The sequence below is a fragment of the Triticum urartu genome, chromosome 5A, assembly GCF_056163025.1.
Source record: "Triticum urartu cultivar PI428250 chromosome 5A, HENAU_Tu73, whole genome shotgun sequence".
Lineage (NCBI taxonomy): Eukaryota > Viridiplantae > Streptophyta > Magnoliopsida > Poales > Poaceae > Triticum > Triticum urartu.
Window position 1 is genome coordinate 667,722,871 of NC_141877.1, and position 20,088 is coordinate 667,742,958.

The 20,088-nt window shown below is 43.1% G+C and overlaps 3 protein-coding genes across 6 annotated transcripts; 1 reads left to right on the forward strand and 2 right to left on the reverse strand.

Annotated features, from left to right (window-relative positions):
- The first annotated feature begins 330 nt into the window (after positions 1-330).
- Positions 331-7,504, forward strand: LOC125511504 (branched-chain amino acid aminotransferase 2, chloroplastic). 3 transcript variants are annotated; one of them, XM_048676891.2, is made up of 10 exons: positions 331-474; positions 4,154-4,242; positions 4,349-4,523; positions 4,670-4,846; positions 4,945-5,076; positions 5,295-5,393; positions 5,943-6,059; positions 6,604-6,699; positions 6,796-6,908; positions 7,035-7,504. In XM_048676891.2, the coding sequence occupies exons 2-10, from the start codon at positions 4,175-4,177 to the stop codon at positions 7,153-7,155; spliced, it is 1,098 nt and encodes a 365-aa protein (XP_048532848.1). In that variant the 5' UTR covers positions 331-474; positions 4,154-4,174; the 3' UTR covers positions 7,156-7,504. The 3 variants fall into 3 exon arrangements, with proteins under 3 accessions (XP_048532848.1, XP_048532847.1, XP_048532846.1); XM_048676890.2 differs by lacking the exon at positions 331-474 and adding an exon at positions 1,653-1,725; XM_048676889.2 differs by lacking the exon at positions 331-474 and adding an exon at positions 3,393-3,700.
- Positions 7,505-8,268: 764 nt separating this feature from the next.
- LOC125511506 (fatty acyl-CoA reductase 1) lies at positions 8,269-11,031 on the reverse strand. The gene is made up of 8 exons (XM_048676892.2): positions 10,855-11,031; positions 10,601-10,704; positions 10,283-10,488; positions 10,078-10,178; positions 9,570-9,927; positions 9,369-9,450; positions 8,840-9,219; positions 8,269-8,717 (listed from the first exon to the last, which is right to left on the reverse strand). The coding sequence occupies exons 1-8, from the start codon at positions 10,943-10,945 to the stop codon at positions 8,516-8,518; spliced, it is 1,524 nt and encodes a 507-aa protein (XP_048532849.2). The 5' UTR covers positions 10,946-11,031; the 3' UTR covers positions 8,269-8,515.
- Positions 11,032-17,189: 6,158 nt separating this feature from the next.
- LOC125511507 (E3 ubiquitin-protein ligase SINA-like 10) lies at positions 17,190-19,635 on the reverse strand. 2 transcript variants are annotated; one of them, XM_048676893.1, is made up of 2 exons: positions 19,243-19,635; positions 17,190-18,063 (listed from the first exon to the last, which is right to left on the reverse strand). In XM_048676893.1, exons 1-2 carry the CDS (start codon positions 19,567-19,569, stop codon positions 17,374-17,376), a joined length of 1,017 nt encoding a protein of 338 aa, XP_048532850.1. In that variant the 5' UTR covers positions 19,570-19,635; the 3' UTR covers positions 17,190-17,373. The 2 variants fall into 2 exon arrangements, with proteins under 2 accessions (XP_048532850.1, XP_048532851.1); XM_048676894.2 differs by having other exon boundaries at positions 17,190-18,042; positions 19,243-19,631.
- Positions 19,636-20,088: the final 453 nt, after the last annotated feature.

The following is a 20,088-nucleotide window of genomic DNA, read 5'->3' on the forward strand; positions in this document are numbered from 1 at the left end:
GTCGTGACAGGTGTGTGTGTATGTGTGTGTGTATGTGTGTGTGTTAGTTAGCAAAATAATACAGAGCTCATTATTTTAACCAGATATCGATCTTGAACACATGGATGGTCGATATGCAAGAAGAAGAGGAGGAATAAGAAGAGAATATATTGTCTTTTACAAAAGGACGGTAGTACGTCAACTATTAAAAATACTCTTGACCGACCGCTAGCTAGCTAGAGGACGCATGCATTGCAATTGCATGGTCTCCTTCCTTTGTTCACACTGCTTGCTTGCTGTGTGCGTCGATCGACCATGCCTCTCTTATCTATATATAGAGCCAGCCTCTATGCTTTTCATGGATTTTGCATCGACCATCACTCAAGTGAGTCCATCATTCAGCAGATCAATAGCTATCTCTATCCGTGATAGGCTCAAGTGCGTAGACACGGCGCACAACAACGACCGCTAACTGTTTTGCCTTCACGGAGAGAGGTACACACTCCTAATTACATGCATACTGCATACGAAACGATTGTTGTTGTTTGCGTGCTTATAGCATTTATGTAGCTTTTGCTTAATATACTCCTACATATAGATGCTCAAAATTATCGGTATTTCCTATTGTTGAGGGAAATGTTAATTGATAATTGCTTGGTTGGCTGACGAGTAGGGGATTAATAAACTAACCAGTAAGTTAATCGGCTAGTTAATCAATTACTTGGCGTACATGGTAGGGGTGTGGTGCCCTACATGCCAGCGGCACAGACATTTTCTTCTTCTGGGTGCGACGCTACACGCACGCTGACTTGTTGCACACCAGGCGATTGGGTCCACAGGCCACTGACCAGTGAGACCTACATCAATACCACATTTCGCAGGACCCGATTGTCAGAGTGGGCTTCTGTCCGAACGTGGAGGGCTGCTGCTAGCTACCCATTGACCACCGCCGACACCGCCGAATTCGCCTCGCCGCTCGGTCTGTTGTTGCCCGCCTTCGCCACGTCGGTCTTTGTCCCCACGCGCGGAAATGGAGCTCCGCCTCGCCTCCCCCTTGATCAGAGGGAGTATACTACAAAGACCATGATCTTCCGTCAGTCTGTTGTGTGTGCATATACAAAAAAAAAAAGGATTGGTATATATCCATCTTAGCTATTTGATGATTGCTCATCGTATACACGTTGTCACGACGTCGCATGGTTATCATTTCCTTTTTATAGGATATATATAGCAGGTGTAGGCCCCAAATAATATGCTCTACATGATTGTGTAGAGCAAGGCAGAGCATATACGTTGCATGTTTGTATTCTATGACTCGTGAACTAGTCGGCGGTCTAAAAGAAAAAGGGGAAAAAGAACTGATGCCGCGTAACGTACGTATGAAACTACACGCTGAGGACGTGACAGGTGTGTGTGTTAATAGTTAACAAAAAGATGAGAATACAGAGCACATTAATTTAACCGGATATCGATCTTGAACACATGCATGTTGATCACTAGAATTAGTAATGTACAAACACACACAAAGACAAGATGCCTGCGCGTAGTCTAAAAATACTCTTGACCGAGGGCCAGCAACTACCTAGCTTCCTTTGTTCACACGGCTTGCTATGAGCATCCATTGCATCTACCATACATATGTCTCCCTCTATATAAAGCCCCTATGATTTCCAGTGACTTTGCATCGACCATCACTCAAATCCATCAATCAGCATATAGCTATCTATCCACGGTAGGCTCGACACGGTACGTACTCTCCAATTACGTGTGTGCCACATACAAAAGATTGTTGTTTCTGCCGTCGATCTTGTTGTTGTTGTCGTTGTTGTTGTTTGCATGGTTATGATATCTACATACATGCCACAAGTTATAACTTTTGCTTAATACTCCCTCCATTTCCATAGTTCTGAACTAAGGATCAGTTCTTTTGATGGCTTCTAGATTATAAGCTGCAAAAAGCTGCCTCCTATCCAGCTTACTTTAAAAGCCCAACCAATTTTTTTAAAGTCTAGTAAAAGAAAATTTGTTGAGCTTCTAGAATAAATTGGATAGGGGGCACTTTATTCTGAAAGCCCAACAAAGCTAGCAAATGAACTGGCCCTAAAGCCATGAGAAGAATCATCTTGCGGAATTTCTTTTTTCCTTTTTTTTTTGCGCTGGGCGGATCAGTATATATCTTTATCTTTACCTAATAATAAAGCAAATTGGGTTTTTTTCGTCCGTCATGGCATTTTTCAAAAAAGTCTATTTATTTCAGAAAATTCAACCCGCAGTCCTGTTTTAAGTTAAAATGAATTGTATTTTCGTGTTTTACACAAAAGTCCCTGTCTTTTCCTGAAATCAACCCGCTGTCCGGATTTAAGTCACACCCGAACCATTATTTTACATTTTTCGAAACCCCCCTTGATATTTTAGGTAATTCATCCGCGGATCATATTTAAGTCAAACAAATGCTTTTAAAAATCATCCATATCTTTTAAACCGTTACTCCGATTTAAACATGTTATATATGAAATTTGATTAAAAAATATGTAGAATATGAATATGAGATTATTTTTACCCGGTAAGTATTTTTAAATATTATTTTGGAATATATTTGAGTCAAACCAAATGATTTTCTAAATTATCTGTATCTTTTAAACCGTAACTTCGATTTTAACATATTATATATGAAATTTTATTAGAAAAATGTGTGGAGTCTAAATATGATGCTAATTTTACCTGTTAAATATTTTTAAAATATTGTTATGGAAGTAAACTTATAATTTATAGCGCAAGATTTTTTTTCCATACCGGCAGCGATCCGGATTGCAAATAAACACCCCACTATGACCATATACGGAAATTTTTTTTGGTAACACATGCATACCTCTGAAAAATGTCGCAAGGAAAAACAACAGATTTCTCATCGCGAGAGTGAAAGAAAGCGAACGAGAGAGAGAGAGAGGGAGAGAGAGACCCTTAGGATTAACCATATTCAACACACGTTTTTTGTTGTTTTGTGTGAACACCGAGGCCATCGCCGGCGAGAGTGAGAAGGAGGATAAGTGGCAACACAAATATGATGCCCCGCATAAATAAAGGAGATGGACCTATTGTGGTCTTGAGTGATGGTTGTTGAGTTAAGAGCGTGTGTTATGTTTTCTCTCCCGTTGCACCGCACCGGCTTTTTTGTTAGTACATACTGATTTGTCTCCCTGAAATTTGTATTTTTTTTTGCGTGGTGTCTCCCTGTATTTCATTATTATTACTCCACTTGCGTACGAACATGGTAGGGACGGGGTGCCATACATGTCAGCGGAACGGAACAGACAAAAAAAATTCTGCGTGGGACGCTGCACGCTGACTCGTTGCACACCAGGTGACCGTGTAGAACTGCTACTGACCAATGGGCCCTGCGTCAACACCGCATTGCGCGGGACCCGGTAGTCAGCGTGGGCGTTCTGTCCGTACGCGGAGGGCCGCTGCTCCTGCTAGCTTCTCCATCCGAGCGGCGGCTTGACCGCCCGCCACCCATTGACCGCCGCCGCCGCCGCCGCATTATTCGCCTCGCCGCTCGGCATCTTGCCCGCCTTCGCCACCTCGGTCTCGGCCCCCGCGCGCGGAAATGGAGCTCGGCCTCGCCTCCTCCCGCGGCCCGGCCGGCCCCTCGCTCGCCGTCGCCGGGCGGCGGCCGCGGCCCTCGCTCTCGCCGCCGCTGCCCTGCCCCCTTTCGCTTCAGGTAGCTGCTTCATCCCTCTCAGGATCGTAATGCGTGGGGCTATATATCAGCTGCTTGTTTTGGATCGCTCTAGGTAGCATTGCGATGCCTTGTCCAATCTGTAAATGCGAGCTTGACTGGCCATTTTCTTGACATGTCCAATGTTCAAGGCAGTGGGTGACTGAATCTGGCAGAATGAGCGGCCAACTAGGATAGCACTGATCATTTCTTGAACAATGCATATCATTTGTTTGTATGGTCCTGCTGGATAACCATTATGCTTGACTTTTTTTGTCATCTGCTGCTTGACTTACAGAACTAGCTGTAAATGTCTTACTCAAAATGTCGTTTTCCCGGCTTGGTTTTGTGTTTCCTTGTAAATCTGCAGAGGGGGGCAGTTCAGGTGGTTTTACTTCTTGTCACCATCCTTGGCATCTCACAGACAGTCCTTTGGTTACATTCTCCTGGTTGCAGATACAGACTCGCGGTTACTCGATGCCGACTCTCCATCACAAGGCCCATACCACAGTAGGATGCCAGGCTTCTGTAGCAGCCAAATACATGTATGCAATTATTTATGTACTACACTATTTTGTTTGGACTAGATTCATGAGTATTCATCTGTCCTTTCTGACGGCTGCTTTGTTCTGACGGTATGATTCTTACCAGGGAAACACCTGACATAGTCGATCTGGACTGGGAAAACCTTGGCTTCGGCCTTGTCGATACCGACTTTATGTACATGGCCAAATGCGGGACAGATGGAAACTTTTCCAGTGGAGAAATCGTGCCTTTTGGACCCATAGCACTAAGCCCGTCTGCTGGAGTCTTAAATTATGGACAGGTTTGTTAACCGGAGGACTTGGAAGACATTATTTCATATATGCGGTGGCATAGCAAGTAGCTATGATAATCTCTGACTGAAATATGTACTCTTTGATGGCCTAAAGGTATCAGACGTGCTTAAACAATTTTTATTCTTGCATGTAGGGACTGTTTGAGGGCCTAAAAGCATATAGGAAAACTGATGGGTCTGTCCTATTATTCCGTCCGGAGGAGAATGCCATAAGGATGAAAAATGGTTCAGATAGGATGTGCATGCCTGCACCGACTGTTGAGCAATTTGTGGATGCAGTGAAGCAAACTGTTCTGGCAAATAAAAGATGGGTAAGTTATTTTTATGTCTTCTCATGCTCATTTCATTGCCCTCTGTACATTCCTATGATCCCCTAACTTCTTCTTTAATGTACTACTGTAAATTTTAGGTGCCTCCTACCGGTAAAGGTTCCTTGTATATCAGGCCGCTACTAATTGGAAGCGGGGCTATTCTTGGTCTTGCACCTGCTCCTGAGTACACCTTCCTTATTTATGTCTCCCCTGTTGGAAATTATTTCAAGGTTTGTACCGAGTTTTTCAGTTCAACAAACATCTAGTCACAAGTACCGTTCTTATCTTCTTGATGATATAGTATAGATGAATGGTAATTATGCCACAAGCATATTTGCACAAGTACAGGCTCATCCCCCATGATCTATCTACTATCCAGAATAGTTTTCATTTTTCCAAATTTATACCATCCTGGATATTGATTAAGTCTGTTAACTTTATTCTACAGGAAGGTTTAGCTCCTATTAACTTGATTATTGAAGATAACTTTCACCGTGCGGCCCCTGGTGGAACTGGAGGCGTGAAAACTATTGGAAACTATGCCTCGGTAACTTTTAACATCGGCATTATTTTTCATTCTTTCGACCTCTGTTGGCATCCTTTTGTAGGAAAAAAGAACCTTTTTGGGCATCATTTGCTTTGGCATTCGCGTGATGCCTTCTCCCCAGTGCCCAAAACTTCTGTGGGTGAAATATGATTGTAGTACTGCAAATGATGAAAATGTACATCTACAACATAATATATACAGCTTTCGAAAGAAAAAATAGAATGATGGAAATTACGTAATAGCTGCTCTTAGTGGTTGACTGGGATTTTTTTCAGTACTAACATTTACACCCCTTATTTTATCATTTACGATTGCTAGGTGTTGGATATTTATACAGACCTCTGTTTTCTATGGTGCTAACTAAATCCTCGGCACATCTTTCTTTTCTCCTTCTCGTTATAAATTGTTGTAAAAGGATATTGTTGGCAAATCTATATTGAAATTGAAGCCGTCGATTCTGTAATGAATTGTTAACTACGCCCACATTGTTTTGACTTTTAAATCTGAAACTATGATCACTTAATTGATAAACTTGTCGTCACCATGTAGGTGTTGAAAGCACAGAGAACTGCAAAGGACAAAGGATATTCTGATGTCCTCTATTTGGATGCCGTTCACAACAAATATCTGGAAGAAGTTTCTTCATGCAATATTTTCGTTGTGAAAGTATGAATCTTCACATGGCAGTTCTTATTTTCTTAAATCTGTTTCAGTATCTGCATTTAAAAGTAGTTTTTGCGACCGAATCCTGTGGGAGCATCCTAGTTATGTACAACTTTTGCCCCCTCTACAAACTAAGCAAGTCTAATGTGGATGATAAGCTACTATGAATCTTTGTTTCAGTAGCCAAATTACAGGATTTATCACCCTCATGTGACCTATCTTTTTCTGAGATTCCAAGTAACTAGGGAAGTGACATGAATATTCCTTTAAGATACAAACCGAATTGATCTGTCAGAAAAAGATGTAAAAACAGTTTGGTCCATCTAGTTTATCTCTCATCTTCCTTGTATAGAACATTGGTCATTATTTTTGCAAGGAGTAATTACTTTTTTTTTTTGAGGACCGAGTGATTACTCATTCTAATTCTGAACTTATACCTGGCTTTATTCTTATCAGTATGCTGTCAAGTTCTTCTTGAAGAATATTATTTCACCAAGTTAAGGACTGAAGAAATGTTACTTATATTTGCTATGGTCTTTTGCACCAGGGCAATGCTATTTCCACTCCAGCAATAGAAGGAACGATATTGCCTGGTATCACAAGGAAAAGTATCATTGAAGTTGCCGAGAGCAAAGGCTACAAGGTAAATGTTGGTCACGAAAAATCAACAGTTGATCGGAAGTACTATATGATGCTTCGCTTTATATGGCCTTAGTTAACACAATGTGCTTCATTTAAGGTGGAGGAACGCCATGTGTCTGTAGATGAACTGCTTGATGCAGACGAAGTTTTCTGCACAGGAACAGCTGTTGTAGTTTCACCCGTGGGGAGCATTACCTATAAGGGGAAAAGGTGAAGCTTCTGCTCTGCCTTGGAACTGTCAATTTTTATGGCGTTTAATTTGGCTGTTCAAACACCGACAAATAAGCCATGTACTACTAGAACTCAGACCACCATGCATTTTCTTCTACTTTTCAGGGTAGAATACGATGGCAACCAAGGAGTCGGCGTGGTGTCACAGCAGCTATACACCTCGCTGACAAGCCTCCAGATGGGTCACACAGAGGATCGGATGGGCTGGACCATGCAACTGAATTAAGTATCGCATCACCGATCTTGGCTCGACAGATTTCCAGAACACTGCTATGGCAGATGAATTAAACTCTTCAACTGGGACCTAGGGGAAGCTAATATGTAATTCTCTTGTTTACCATCAACTAGGATCTTGCAAAAATGGTCAGTCTAGCTGGGCAGCTAGCGAGACTTCCTGAACACGGCACAAGAATATGTGTTTATCCTCTGATTTCTTTTTTCAGAATAATAAACGTTACTCCAAATGTATCGAGTGATGTGAAGCAGTGTTCTTTTCCTATCTTGTATGCTGAGTACAGCTTGAGTGTGCGGCCCTGACCGCTGGGTTACTGAACCAATTTATTGTGATTTCTTGACGTGAAATTGTCTAGCCAAATTAAAATTCGTGTCAACTTTGATTAGTACGGCATTTACTGAAACAGATTGATATTTACTGAAACAAAAGTGTACTATTATTTTATACTGTATTTACCAAGTATTAGAATTATACGTACTAGTACTTATCTAATACTATATTTGCGGAATTTACTTTTTTTTGAGCAAAATTTACGGAATTAACTGGAGTATTGGCAGCAAACCTGAGTGCTCGAACTCGCTATTGGGCTAGGACTGACGGAAGGCTTGCCAGCCCAGCCGAACACCCAAACCGGAAGGAGTTCTGTCTGACTTTTGTGCAATATAAAATAGAGGAGGCCCCATGCATTGCTGCTGGAATTGTTTGATAAAATTTTGACTTGATAACATGAGAACTAAACTTAAAATACATGAATTATTATATTTGATTATGCATAGTTGTAACACTATTTATTGAATATTAGTAGAAAAATTGAATGAAAAACATTTTCCCATGCATGGTAGAACGTTTTGGTGATATGTGTATGCATAGTGACCTGGTTCATGGATGCGGTCGATCGTGATTTTAATTCTGGAGATGCGTCAATTTAAACAAAGTCTAATACACAAATATTAATCGATTGGCTTATTCGTTTTGAACTGAGAAGCGCTTGAAAAGATTATGCATAATTCACAAATCTTGGAGCACTACATTTATTTCTCTTGAAAAGAAATTATAATTAACAATCAATACTAGTCAAGGTACAATATGTGACTGAACAAGAAATTGTTATCAACCAATACTAGTCATAATTGGCAATACAGCACGAGCCAGAACGAAACTACATGATGTAGCATTCCTTGTTCTTCAAGAAGCATATGCAAGTTGATGCCTGCACTATCAAGCGACAGACACATTTCCCTCTTTCACACAGATTATTTAACGGTTAGAACCCAATTTGGGAGGATATTTCTTACAACGTACGATTATTTAATTATTAAGGCAACGCCTAAATTTTCGGTGCATGGATATTTCAGTTGAGCATGTGCTTTAGGACCCCGGGGATGTGGACGCTGTAGAAGTAATCGTCCCAGTCAATGGTCCTGGGGTCGAAATTGAAGAGGCTTCCATGGTTGCTGGTCATGGCGAGCCTGAGCTTGTTTAGGTTGACGTCATCGAAGCAGCCCTTGAACAGCGCGAAGGGCCCATACAGATCCACCAGGTGCATCACGAACCTACAACAATATAACAATAAAGGCCGTGTCATCATATATGCCGCGCCATCAAGAAGATACTCCTTCCGTCCGGAAATATTTGTTATCAAAATGCCATCCGCAAAAGATTTAAACCGACTAACCTGTACTTGCGTGCTTGGTCGTGGTAGAGGGTGTCGAGGCCGAAGAGGCCACAACAGAGGACGGAGAGCAGGTGGAGGAGCTCAAGGAGGAGGCGGTACCTGAGCATCATAAAGAGGTGGAAGGAAGCCATGCTGCTGAGGAATGTCATCTTATGGGTGCGCACCGTGCGGCCGTCAGGGCCCACCCGAGGGTGCTCCGTGAAGTACCGAAACCCAGCCTCGTGCAGCACATTGTACGGCGTCGGGTTACGCCGCGACGAGCTCACGTGGTACACCGCCGGTGCGTGTGGCTCGGGATGTGACTGTGTCTTCTCCAATGAGGACGAGCTGTGCGCCACGATGGCAGCCATCATCGCATTCACCACCATGTCGCCCGGCATCTGCACCAACATATACCCAACCACACGATTGCATTCACCGCCGTCGTTGAAATCCATATCTTACTGTATGGATTCCTGGACTGACAACCAACCATTGCATGCCTGGAATATATGTTAATTAACTGCATGCATAGTGCAACGTTGCTTACCACATCCATGGTGAGGTTGAGGTCCGCCAAGAAGTATGTCAGGTTCTGCTTCGCATAGCCGATCACGATCGTGTCGATCGTCCTGCAATTTACATTTTTACATTGAACAAACATCCTTTATTTACTTGCATTTGCAACAGATTAAAACGATTGCACTTTAAATTTAGAGGCAGGGAAAGGAAAGAGAAGCATATAACGAACCTGGTGCCTTCGATCCATCCGGGCAGTGGGTCGTTCTGGACACTGGTGATGATGCTGGGACGGACGATGACAACAGGGAGATCACACTTCAACTGGCCCAGCACCATCTCCCCCATCGACTTGGTGAACACGTATGTGTTCGGCCACCCGAAGTGCCGGGCCCTGGTGATGCCAAGGTCCTTCATGGCCTTCCTTTGGGACTTGGGCGACGAGTCGGCGTCGGCCTCAAGCTGCTTTTTCAGGTCCTTGCCCAGTTTCAGCTCGGTGTCGATATCGAGGTGGGTCCCCTCGAGCAGCGTCTCGCCATTCTTGAATGGTCTCTCTTGCACGAGTCCTTGCTTCTCACCCGCAACATAAGCTGCACCAACTCATGTATGAATTCATTAACTTGATTTGTAAATCAAATCTAGGTGTACTTTAATTACATCCAAGAACTTTATTTTTGTTTTCCCCAGAAGCATCCAAGTTCATAGTCCATGATGGTAATTTGTAGAGTTGGTGTACGTACCCGTGGAGACATGGAGGAGCACCTTGAGATTGGGGCACTTCTTGGCGAAGTTGCACATATGCTTCACTCCCATCACGTTCACGTCCAGGGCCACATCATACCTGCACGCACACAATTCCACTCCGTACTCTTGCTGCACCTACTCAAGTTCTCTGCTGATTTTTTTTCCTTTCTTGGACAAAACAATCAGTTGACGACGACGCACCTTTCGTAGAAGTTGGTGGTGGCGGCGCCATTAACGATGACATCGAGCTCCTGGGTCACCCGGAGCTCCCTCAGGGTCTCGCTGTCGACGCCGAAGTCCTCACGCATCACATCTCCGGCCAATGGGACGATCTTTTCACAGATGAAAGATTGAAACCAGTCCCCGTGCTTCTCCCTCAGAAGCCCGAACAACTCCTTCCCTACCACCTGGGCACATAGAAAATAAATTATTCAGTACCAACACTCAAGCAAAGGGATCAAAAGAATCATGAGAGCAGTAGAGGTCTAGATCATGAAGAACCATGATGGACAACACTACCTCAGTCTCCACCCGATCCTTCGCCGCCGCGGCATCCACCGCTCGCACCGGGAGATAGATCTTCTTTACATCAGGTTGAACTCTCAGTATCTTCTCCACTAGTACTGCACATATGCACCAACAGTAGAACTAATTAACAGATGAGCACAACACATATCAACTTGACGCAAAAAAAAAACTTCTAGAATTTGCAACAAATAGTATATGCATGCGTAATATGTTTGTATAAACATTATGCGTGCATGCATGCATACTCTTTCCAAGAAAGCCTGTTGATCCAGTGATGAGGATGCTCTTGTTCTTGAAGTATCCAATGATCTTCTCTTCACTCAGTGTGTCAACCATCTTGATTTTTTTTCTTGTGTGCGCAAGAGAGAGAGAGAGAGCAGGGAGAGCAGGGAGAGAGAGAGAGAGAGGAAGAAGGAGATGATTTGTGTAGGTGAGTGGAAAGAGGCTCCTGTACACAATATTTATACACGGGCCATCAAGGTGTTTTGTCTTGGAGTCTGTTGTTTTGGCAGTTGAACCAGTTGGTTTCATTGTATGAAATCGGAGGGGGTGGCCCCTCTTTTGCTAAGAAAAAAGGGTCTTTCGTGTTGTAGGTAGAAGAGGGGTGTCTTAATTTGAGGCACTTGAGCGCAACATTTATGCGCTGTCCAACCGAAACAAAGACTCAGTGATCATAAGAGGAATCACATGCAGTCAAAATATTGTGTCGGAGTACTCTAGATTTTCAAATAGGGCTATTATTGGGGTTGCAGTACGTTTGCTAGCCATCAAATTACTATCTCTGTCCTAGTTTACTAGTCCCCATAGTATTTTGAGTTAAATTTGACCACATATTTAACTAGCAAAATGTTAATGCATGTCATCAAAAATTATATTGTTGGATTCATATTTGAATGTAGTTTTCAATGATATTATTTTTTCTACGCATAACATATATTTTATTAGTTAAAAGCATGGTCAAAATATAAACCAGAATACGAAGAGGGCTAGTAAACCAGGACGGAGGTAGTAATAGCTAAGGTGGACAACCAGAAGTGCTCATATTATTGCTACACACTTAGGAATGAGTTGTCAGTAGGACGTCCTAAATCCTTTTTTTTTGCGGGTGAGGATGTCCTAACTCTGGTTTAGAAAACTAGAGAAGTTCGATATTCCTTCCTTTTCGGTTTAGAAGGCCCATGTACAATTGAACCAATGTAATACAAATCATATATCATGAAAGTTATACCATTAGAAATTATAGGGTACTCCTACAATTAATCGGTGGAGTACGGTAGAGTAGCATCACAATCAATGAAAAAATAGTGCGCTATGACAAAATAGTGTGGCCTTGAAAATATGCTATTAGCGAGATATTATACAATGATTTATTTAGCGAGACATTGCTTAAAACGCTATAGCGTGCTATTAGCGCGCTATATTTTTTTTCACTGGTCGTAATCCATCCCTTCGAAACGCAGAGCGTATTTTTCTCTGGTTAGAACAAAACATTGGCCTACACTGTTAGCATATAATTCAGTGGTATATTTTGGCTCGATACGACAAAACCTGTGGCAAAGAACTTGGACACAATATTTTGAAGATCATTATGTTAGTACTCTACTATGTCTTAAAACCCGACAGTCAGATGGGTGGTACTACTAGCACAGGATTTATCATGCCTTCAAGTTCTTGTGTACGTTATTAAAGTTGGAACAATGATTTTCAAACATGTCCTGCCTGTTTCGTTTAGTGCTACGTACCTGACTGGCTTAAAGAGGCCGGCATAGTAATTCCTGGTACGTACGTACGGACAGCATAGACGTAGTACGTGGCGCCTATTAATTCCATCTACTGCTCCATTGTTTATTAGAACACATGGTTCGTTTCACCTCTTCTTCTTTTTTTGCGAATTATGGTTCGTTTCACTTGCTTGCACAACATTGGCATTGATGGGATGAGATAGGAAGACGACGGCAGAACAAGAGCCATCAAGAGAGGCGGCGTATCATCTACCTAGGTCCACTCCTTTTGTTTAGTAAACATGAAGGAAACATCATCGGTTGGGAGATATGGATTAATGTAGGCATTAGTTGCCTGCCGATATTAAACCACATGTTGTCGTTCTACGTACGTAAAAATGATGGGGATGGGGAAGTAAGAGACTAGCTAGGGAATTCATGGATGTATTGAAATAGGCTTTCGCCTTGCTTTATAGGTAAGGCAATTATCATATTCATACAACAAGTTTAAGTATGAAAAGTAAACATACAGGACAGGAACACAAACATGCCCTACTAAAAAGAAGAAAAGGGCGCCAAGTGACTGGCAGGTCAGTGGCTAGGTGCCCGAGCAAGGCGGCATCTGCCGCAGTCAGCGGATCCATCATGCCGCCTAACCGATCTCAGTCCTGCGGCTTAACGAGCGGGCGCTAGTGCTGCAAAAATTCTAGAAATTTAAATATGAAGCCAAAGGACCGTCACAAGAAGACCTGCTCAATAACCATCTTGTTACGTGTCCAAAAGGTCCAGATCATTGCCGCAAACACTAACCAGAAGAGGCATCTATCTATCTATCTATCTATCTATTTATCTATCTATCTGATTTGTCCAAGTTTCCAAGAAATGACTAATCTCGCAAACAGAACATAGCTTAGCTAGGAGTCCACCTCTTTGGAGTAAAAACAGCATTGGTGATATTGGTTGCACAACCGTCTCATATAGTCCCTCGGCCCCTTCGATGGGAATATGAGTCTGGTGCGAGAACAATGGTCGTCAATTTAACTAGCAAAACATATATAACATGTCATAGCAATGTTTGTTTAGAAACTTCATTCGACAACGAATCCTTTTTTTTTTGGACCGGGGTTACCACTTTCCATTACCATGATATAACGTAAATACATCAGTTCTGCAGAACAAAGGGTGTAGGAAAGAAGGGAAAGCGAGTTCGAGGACTGCTAGGAAACCCACATTTTTTAAAGTATACATTGTTTGGCAAAAAAACACATTTTTCGCTAATCAAATCAAACACCTAAAAAGGCAGGGAGTAATAGGACCAGCTTGGGAGGATCAGTTGGGAGATGAATGAATGGCCGGCCGGCCGGCCGCACGTTGGTAGATGATGATGCAGTGTCCTGTACGTACTCCTGTGTGGCGATGTTGGAAAACTTGCTCCATTGGATATTTGGTTGGCATTGATTCCGGTGCGTGGACGTCTTTTTCCAATGGTGGGCGTGGGCGTGGACGTTTTGCTACAACCGCTGGTCCATGGCATTGCAGTTGGTTCCGCCCGCCTTCATTATCATTGTCCTATGCCGACCTCTTTAAGTCTGGCTCCGGGCAATTTGGCACACACGTACACTAGTTCGGCTCCAATCTACCGGGAGACCAACAGAGCGAATGGCCTAAACACGGTCTTAAAGAAAATATTGCTAGGTCCCTTATATACATTGAATTTTAGAGGACAAGCTATAGTGCAAGATAAGTACTGTACGATATTATTATTATTATTATTATTTGATTCACTAGATTCCTTCTACAGTTAAAACAGTGTACAATTTTATAGTAGCAAATAGAACGACGTGTTATTCAGTATGTTAGCACGCATATGCTACCAGGCAAATATAATCTTCTACACAAAGGCCATCTTTCTTCTAACTTTCTTCTCAATTCTATGTTAGCACGCATATGCTACCAGGATGCTGCCGGCAATAATCCTCCTCAGCACTAAACCAGCTACTTTGAGTTGTTTCCCGGGCTATGTTCTTCAGTATGTTAGCAAGCGTCTTGGACAGGGCCGTATCTCTGCATGTGCAACCGGAGCAGCCGCACAGGGCCCGCAAAACTATGAGGCCCCTAATTTTGCTAAGCACGTACTAATAATAAGTGGATCGCAAACTAATGAACTGTGAAATGAAATTGTAAAGAGAAAAAAATAGCAATCAACCGTGGAACCACCACCGACCGAGGCCCCACAACCAAACCTATCTCTCTGCATAACGCAAGGAGAACTCCTGAAGCAGATTACTTATCAAGTTCTACAGTGCTCTTCTCTGTCTTCCTTGAGACCTCAGTGTTCAGTGGCAAATCAAACCCCCGAATTAATTCCCTGGAAATTAACTTTACATCGTTCTTTCTCTTGTCCGTGCACCCTCTGGTATCCTAATAGCTCAAAGTTTTTCTTTTGGTGTGATGTAATCCTTTGAAACACTGTACTACTACTACCACATTGCTAAAAAAATCTATACTACTACCACAAATATACAGTGATTAATAAAAATATTTTTTATTGGCTTTATTATACAACGGGGCCTAAATTGTGATCTTGCTCCGGGGCCTAGATTTCCGGGATACGGCCCTGGTCTTGGAAATTACCTCATATGATACATTACAAAGGCTTATAGGTATGAATAAGTCACAGCTAGTCTCTAGATTCTACTCCCTCCAGTCTAAATATAAGTCTTTCTAGAGATTCCAATATGAACTATATACGGATGTATATAGACTAGTTTAAAGTGTAGATTCATTCATTCTGCTCTGTATGTAGTTCATATTGAAATCTCCAAAAAGACTTATATTTAGGAACAGAGGGAGTATTTCAAGAATCACAACAGTAGTACTCATGTCCCAATCATTAGGAAACATGCGTCATTAACCGCTTGTGACACCTCTTTAGTAAGCTCATCCCAGTTATGTGCCAAAACCATTTACAAAAATAGCATGAGGGGCATCGGGGCGAAGGAGCCTTAAAATCCCCTATACCGAATAATGCTTTTTTTTAAACCCTTCAGGGAGAAAGGATCCAACAACATATCATTCACATGTTGTGTAAACCAAGGAATATCACTTTGCTAAATACCTCCAGACGTTCAGTTTGCCCACCAGAAAAGAGAACTGAGAAGTAATCCTTAGCATGATTCGAACGCAAATGTCCCCTCTATCCAATTTCAGTTTATCCTGCCTCGTTGGGCCTAGATGAGTTCCACCTACTCCCACATGTTCTCCAAGATTAGTTGAATTTCTTTCTAATGCTTCATTGGACATGCAGCCACACATGGGATCTTCAACCTCTAGCTATAGTTCTCAAATCCTCTTTCCCGGGCCGGGGTTTTCAAAATTGGCATGCCCCAATCATGCAAAGGATGCATGAACCTCGGCAAAGCGGGCTGCAAAACATGGCGCTGATGCAGCCACACAAGCTTTCTCCCGGGCAGTCTTAACCATTTCTTCTACGGCTTCTTCACATAACCATCTCGGCTTGAATCTCTTTGTACCATTGCCCTTCATTAACACCAAACCGTAGTAACATTCGGTGTCTATAAAAAACCGGTGGGTAGTCAGCTTTGGTAAACCGTAAACTACTCACTGGTCAACAGCCTTTTGAAGCATATATAGAGCCCCACCACGTATTACAAACTCCTCACTCCAACCACTCTCGGATCCTCTTTTGATCAGAATGACACCTCTTTTGATTTGAGCAATTAGCTTTAGATCCTGTTTGTTTGGGCTTTTGCTTCTGCTTTTGCAGCTTTTTCACTTCAGCAAAAATGCCAAAAAAGCTCCTAATAGCTGCTTTTTTTTAGATGAAACACTCGTATTCCATTAAGACACGGCTAAACCGCCGGTTACAGCACGGGTTACATCATCAGGATAGTTAGAGAACCACTGGTTAGACTCTCCTGCAACTAAACCCGCACCAATAGCAGCCAGCACATGCGCTGGCTTGTTACAAACACTTGACATGTGTAGAACCATAGCCTGAATAAATTGTGTGGCAAGATTCACCTTAAGCTCTTTGAACATTTGGCCAAGGGAAGACAGGTCGTACATATCCGATGACACAGCTTGTTGTAGCACTAGACAATCAGTCTCAAACTGTACTCTTCCCACTCCCATTTGAACAGCCCAGTTAACAGCAGTGCAAAGGGCCACTGTCTCAGAGTGTAAAGCATTGGAAATTGATTGGGATGAGCCCGCTGCAGCAAAAAGGGCTTCATGGGAGGCATCTATGCATATTAATCCCCATCCACTGTATCCATTGTGTTCTGAAAAAGCTCCATCAATATTAATTTTAACAAAATCTGACAGTGGTGGCTTCCAAGAACTATGGATGCTCGATTGAGAAACTGGCTTCTTGTTCAGGAACTCATTCCACTCATTCACATGAAAACGAACAGCATATTGAACTCATTCCACTCATTCACATGAAAACTCCTAATAGCTGCTTTTGGCTTATAGAATCGTATAACAATATTTATTCATAAGCCAAAAGCCAAAGCAAAAATCCCCTGTTTAGGAGCTTTTGTGGCTTTTTCGCCAGTGGAAAAGCTACAAAACCATAAGCAAGAGCCCAAACAAACAGAGCCTACTAAGGTTGCTATTGAAACAATATCAATGAGATCTATTTGTTTTCATCACCTGGCAGCCATCTAGGAATTATTTTTACTGGAAACTTGTTCTGCTGATCATCCTTACTTATCTGAGATAAATGGCAGGTGTTACCTCTGTACACACACTAATATAAGACGCTTTTGCAGTTCAAACGTCTTACATTAGTTTACAGAGGGAGTAGTATAGAAGGGTTTGGAGAATATAATAAATGAACTGTGAAACTCTTGCTTCCATAAATTTAGACTAGCCTTTACAGTGTTGTAATTTCCAGGTGGAACCAGTGCCTTCACATCTACATGCACATGCTGAAATTACTTTACAAACAATTTTACAGTGCTACACACATTTACATTTGTGAACACAGGGAATAGAAGAGAACATGACATGCTCACATCATACAGAAACAGACCTCCCAACAGAGACATTCAGATTTAGGTTAGTAGAACTGCAGAAATCATATGGGACCAAAAGGAAAGCTTTTGTAGGGTGCAGACCTGCCCACTCCTTTGCATTTGTGACAGAGGCCTTGAGTTGCAGACAGTTTTCAGGGTTTCTCGTACTGGCCGCTTCAATTTCGTAGGAGAACTTCCAGTTCAAATCACCTGTCCTGAGGCAAACCACGGAAAAGGCATGCCCAAAGGGTGTCATGTTCTTGTTCAGGAGCAAGAAAAGGTGATCGTCCTCTCCGAGAAGAACAAGGAAAGGCAGGGACGCCTCCAAATTCACTTCAAATGACTGGCCGTAAGCAAAGTGCAAGAAATCGGCACTGTGGTGGTCGACGAGGAAGTGGCCTGACCAACATCCTGTAAAGCCTCTGTATCCACATCCAGGAATAGGGCACATCAAAGGAGCAAAGAGGCAAGATTCTTCATGACTGTTTCTTTGCGTGTAGCTGACCAACTCGCAACAGCCCCACTTGGCATATGCACATGAGGACTTGATTGACTCAACAATCTTCTCCAGTGCAATGTTCCGTGCAAAGATCGCATCATGAGAACAAACATGACACTTGTTGCTGAGCCTGGACCAGCAGGACAAGCATGCTACATGGCCATTTTGGCACTGGAAAATACACAAAACAAGCTGTGATCATGCAATAGATATCTTGCCTCTTATAACAAAAGGTTAGTCTTCTCGAAAGAAGTGTGTCCACTCTGCCTTTGCAGCTTAATTCGTGCCTTAAATATACGCCAACAAATTATATGGATCACATGGTTTTTAGCTTTCTGAAGTTGACTGTATATGTTCAGAAGAGTAAACTGTAAGCGCATCAGTATGTGTTTAGAACCAGCCATGGAATAGTTTTTGCTCAGGATTTCTATCAGATGCCCTTGGGCAGTGATGCTCCATGATGGTTTTAGCAGCATAGCGCTATCTAGCAGTACAGATGAGTCCTCTGTGTGCTTATAAGCTGTGGTGTTCCATCTAAACTGATACAGTTTACGAGGTTTGTCTCTTCGTTAGTAACTTATCAACTGAAACATGTAATGACCTTCAGAACAAACCCAGGTACCTATAATGGAGGAAAAGGCACCGCTCGGCAAGGAAGCAATTCAGAGAGAAACAATAGACCGTGAGGCTTAAACTACTCCCTCCATTCCATAATGTAAGATGTTATTACATCCAATATGTGAGTATATTGGATATAATAACGTCTTACATTATGGGACGGAGGGAGTATATAGAGCAGTGTGATCTTTGTTTGTTATTTGCTTGACAGTTTTACACTGGCCACCTTACTTAAGAGGTCCTAGAACCTAAAAGATAGAAACTGCTTCAGAAGGAAATGAAACAGAGCAGCTAACCAAAGGGAAATCAGAATGAAACAGAGCAACTAACCAAAGGGAAAGCAGAGTACCCTGAATCCCAAAATTAGTTCTCCTTCCATATGCAGAGATCTGTGTCTGGGTATGGCCAAGACAAATTAGGAACACGACGCTGTGTGGGTGTCAGATCAGTTCAACTGATTCAGTTGACAGGAGTAATGGGGACATTGACTCAAGAATGCATTCAAAAAACTGGTTTGTGGTCCGGTGTCCTGAGGAACAGTAGATGATAGTAATTGTGCAGTTACCCAACTGCTTCGCTGCCTATCATCATCTCTTATCCCCTCTTGCCATGGCTATGGATTTTCTCAATTAGCTCAACAGAAGCGATGCCAGCTTAATTAGCGAATTCCAATCGATAATTAGGCAGCAGCAGCAGCAGCAGCATGGATAATCTGGCAGAGCAACATCCTTCCTCCGGTCAATTTTAATTTACCTGGTAGAGGGGAGGGCAGAGGGGCTCGAAGCAGATGGAGCAGTCCAGCAGGTCCGGGTCGATCCGCATGCTGATCCCCACCGCGTCGCCATCCCCGCCGGCGCCGACCCTCCCCACCTCCCGGCCGCACCCCGCCACCGCCCTCTCCTCCCGCTCGCCGCCCGCGACCTCCAGTCTCCGGGCCTTGGGGGGCGGCCCTCCACCAGCCGCCCCGTCGTCAGGGGCAGGGCTTCCGTCCCGCTTCCTCTTGTCGGACCCGGCGGCAGCGGCGGTGGCGGGAGGAGGGTCTTCGTCGGCGTCGGCGTCGGCGAAGGAGAACTTGGCCATGGAAGGAAAATGGAGTAACCAACCGTGTTTCTTTTTGGATTTTCTTTTTTCCTTCGTCTTTGGGGGGTCTCCTGTCCTGTGTTCGTTCTACAGCAGCGACGGGTGACTTGCCACCACCGTGTCACTGACTCGTGGGGTCCAGGGCCACGTGTCAATAGCACAAACTGTGTTGAAGTGCAAGCAAAGATACTTTGATTGAGGTTCTTGAGGACACATCTCCATTCTTCATTCTTTCTCGAGTGATGAAAATCTAGTGGTCAATCGATTTTCGTCTCACACTCTTTCTCCTTCCTCTTCATGAACAAACCAATGGCCGACAGTGCTTGCCCTGGTATTCTCTCTAAGCCTCTCTGAGGGAGTCCTGAATTAGGGGGTGTTTGGGTAGTCGGACTATACCTTCAGCCGAACTCCAGGACTATGAAGATACAAGATTGAAGACTTCGTCCCGTGTCCGGATGGGACTTTTCTTGGCGTGGAAGGCAAGCTTGACGATGCGGATATTCAAGATCTCCTACCATT

Bases quoted from the DNA above. Each gene is read 5' to 3' on its own strand.
- LOC125511506 (XM_048676892.2), bottom strand. From the start codon at position 10,945: ATGGTTGACACACTGAGTGAAGAGAAGATCATTGGATACTTCAAGAAC. The intron at 9,451-9,569 runs GTTCGTTATATG...TGTAAATTGCAG, and splicing joins GGATGGATCGAAGGCACCAG to GACGATCGACACGATCGTGA. The intron at 8,718-8,839 runs GTTAGTCGGTTT...ATATTGTTGTAG, and splicing joins GACCAAGCACGCAAGTACAG to GTTCGTGATGCACCTGGTGG.
- LOC125511507 (XM_048676893.1), bottom strand. From the start codon at position 19,569: ATGGCCAAGTTCTCCTTCGCCGACGCCGACGCCGACGAAGACCCTCCT. The intron at 18,064-19,242 runs GTAAATTAAAAT...GCATGATCACAG, and splicing joins TCTGCCCTCCCCTCTACCAG to CTTGTTTTGTGTATTTTCCA.
- LOC125511504 (XM_048676889.2), top strand. From the start codon at position 3,587: ATGGAGCTCGGCCTCGCCTCCTCCCGCGGCCCGGCCGGCCCCTCGCTC. The intron at 5,077-5,294 runs GTTTGTACCGAG...TTTATTCTACAG, and splicing joins CTGTTGGAAATTATTTCAAG to GAAGGTTTAGCTCCTATTAA. The intron at 6,060-6,603 runs GTATGAATCTTC...CTTTTGCACCAG, and splicing joins GCAATATTTTCGTTGTGAAA to GGCAATGCTATTTCCACTCC.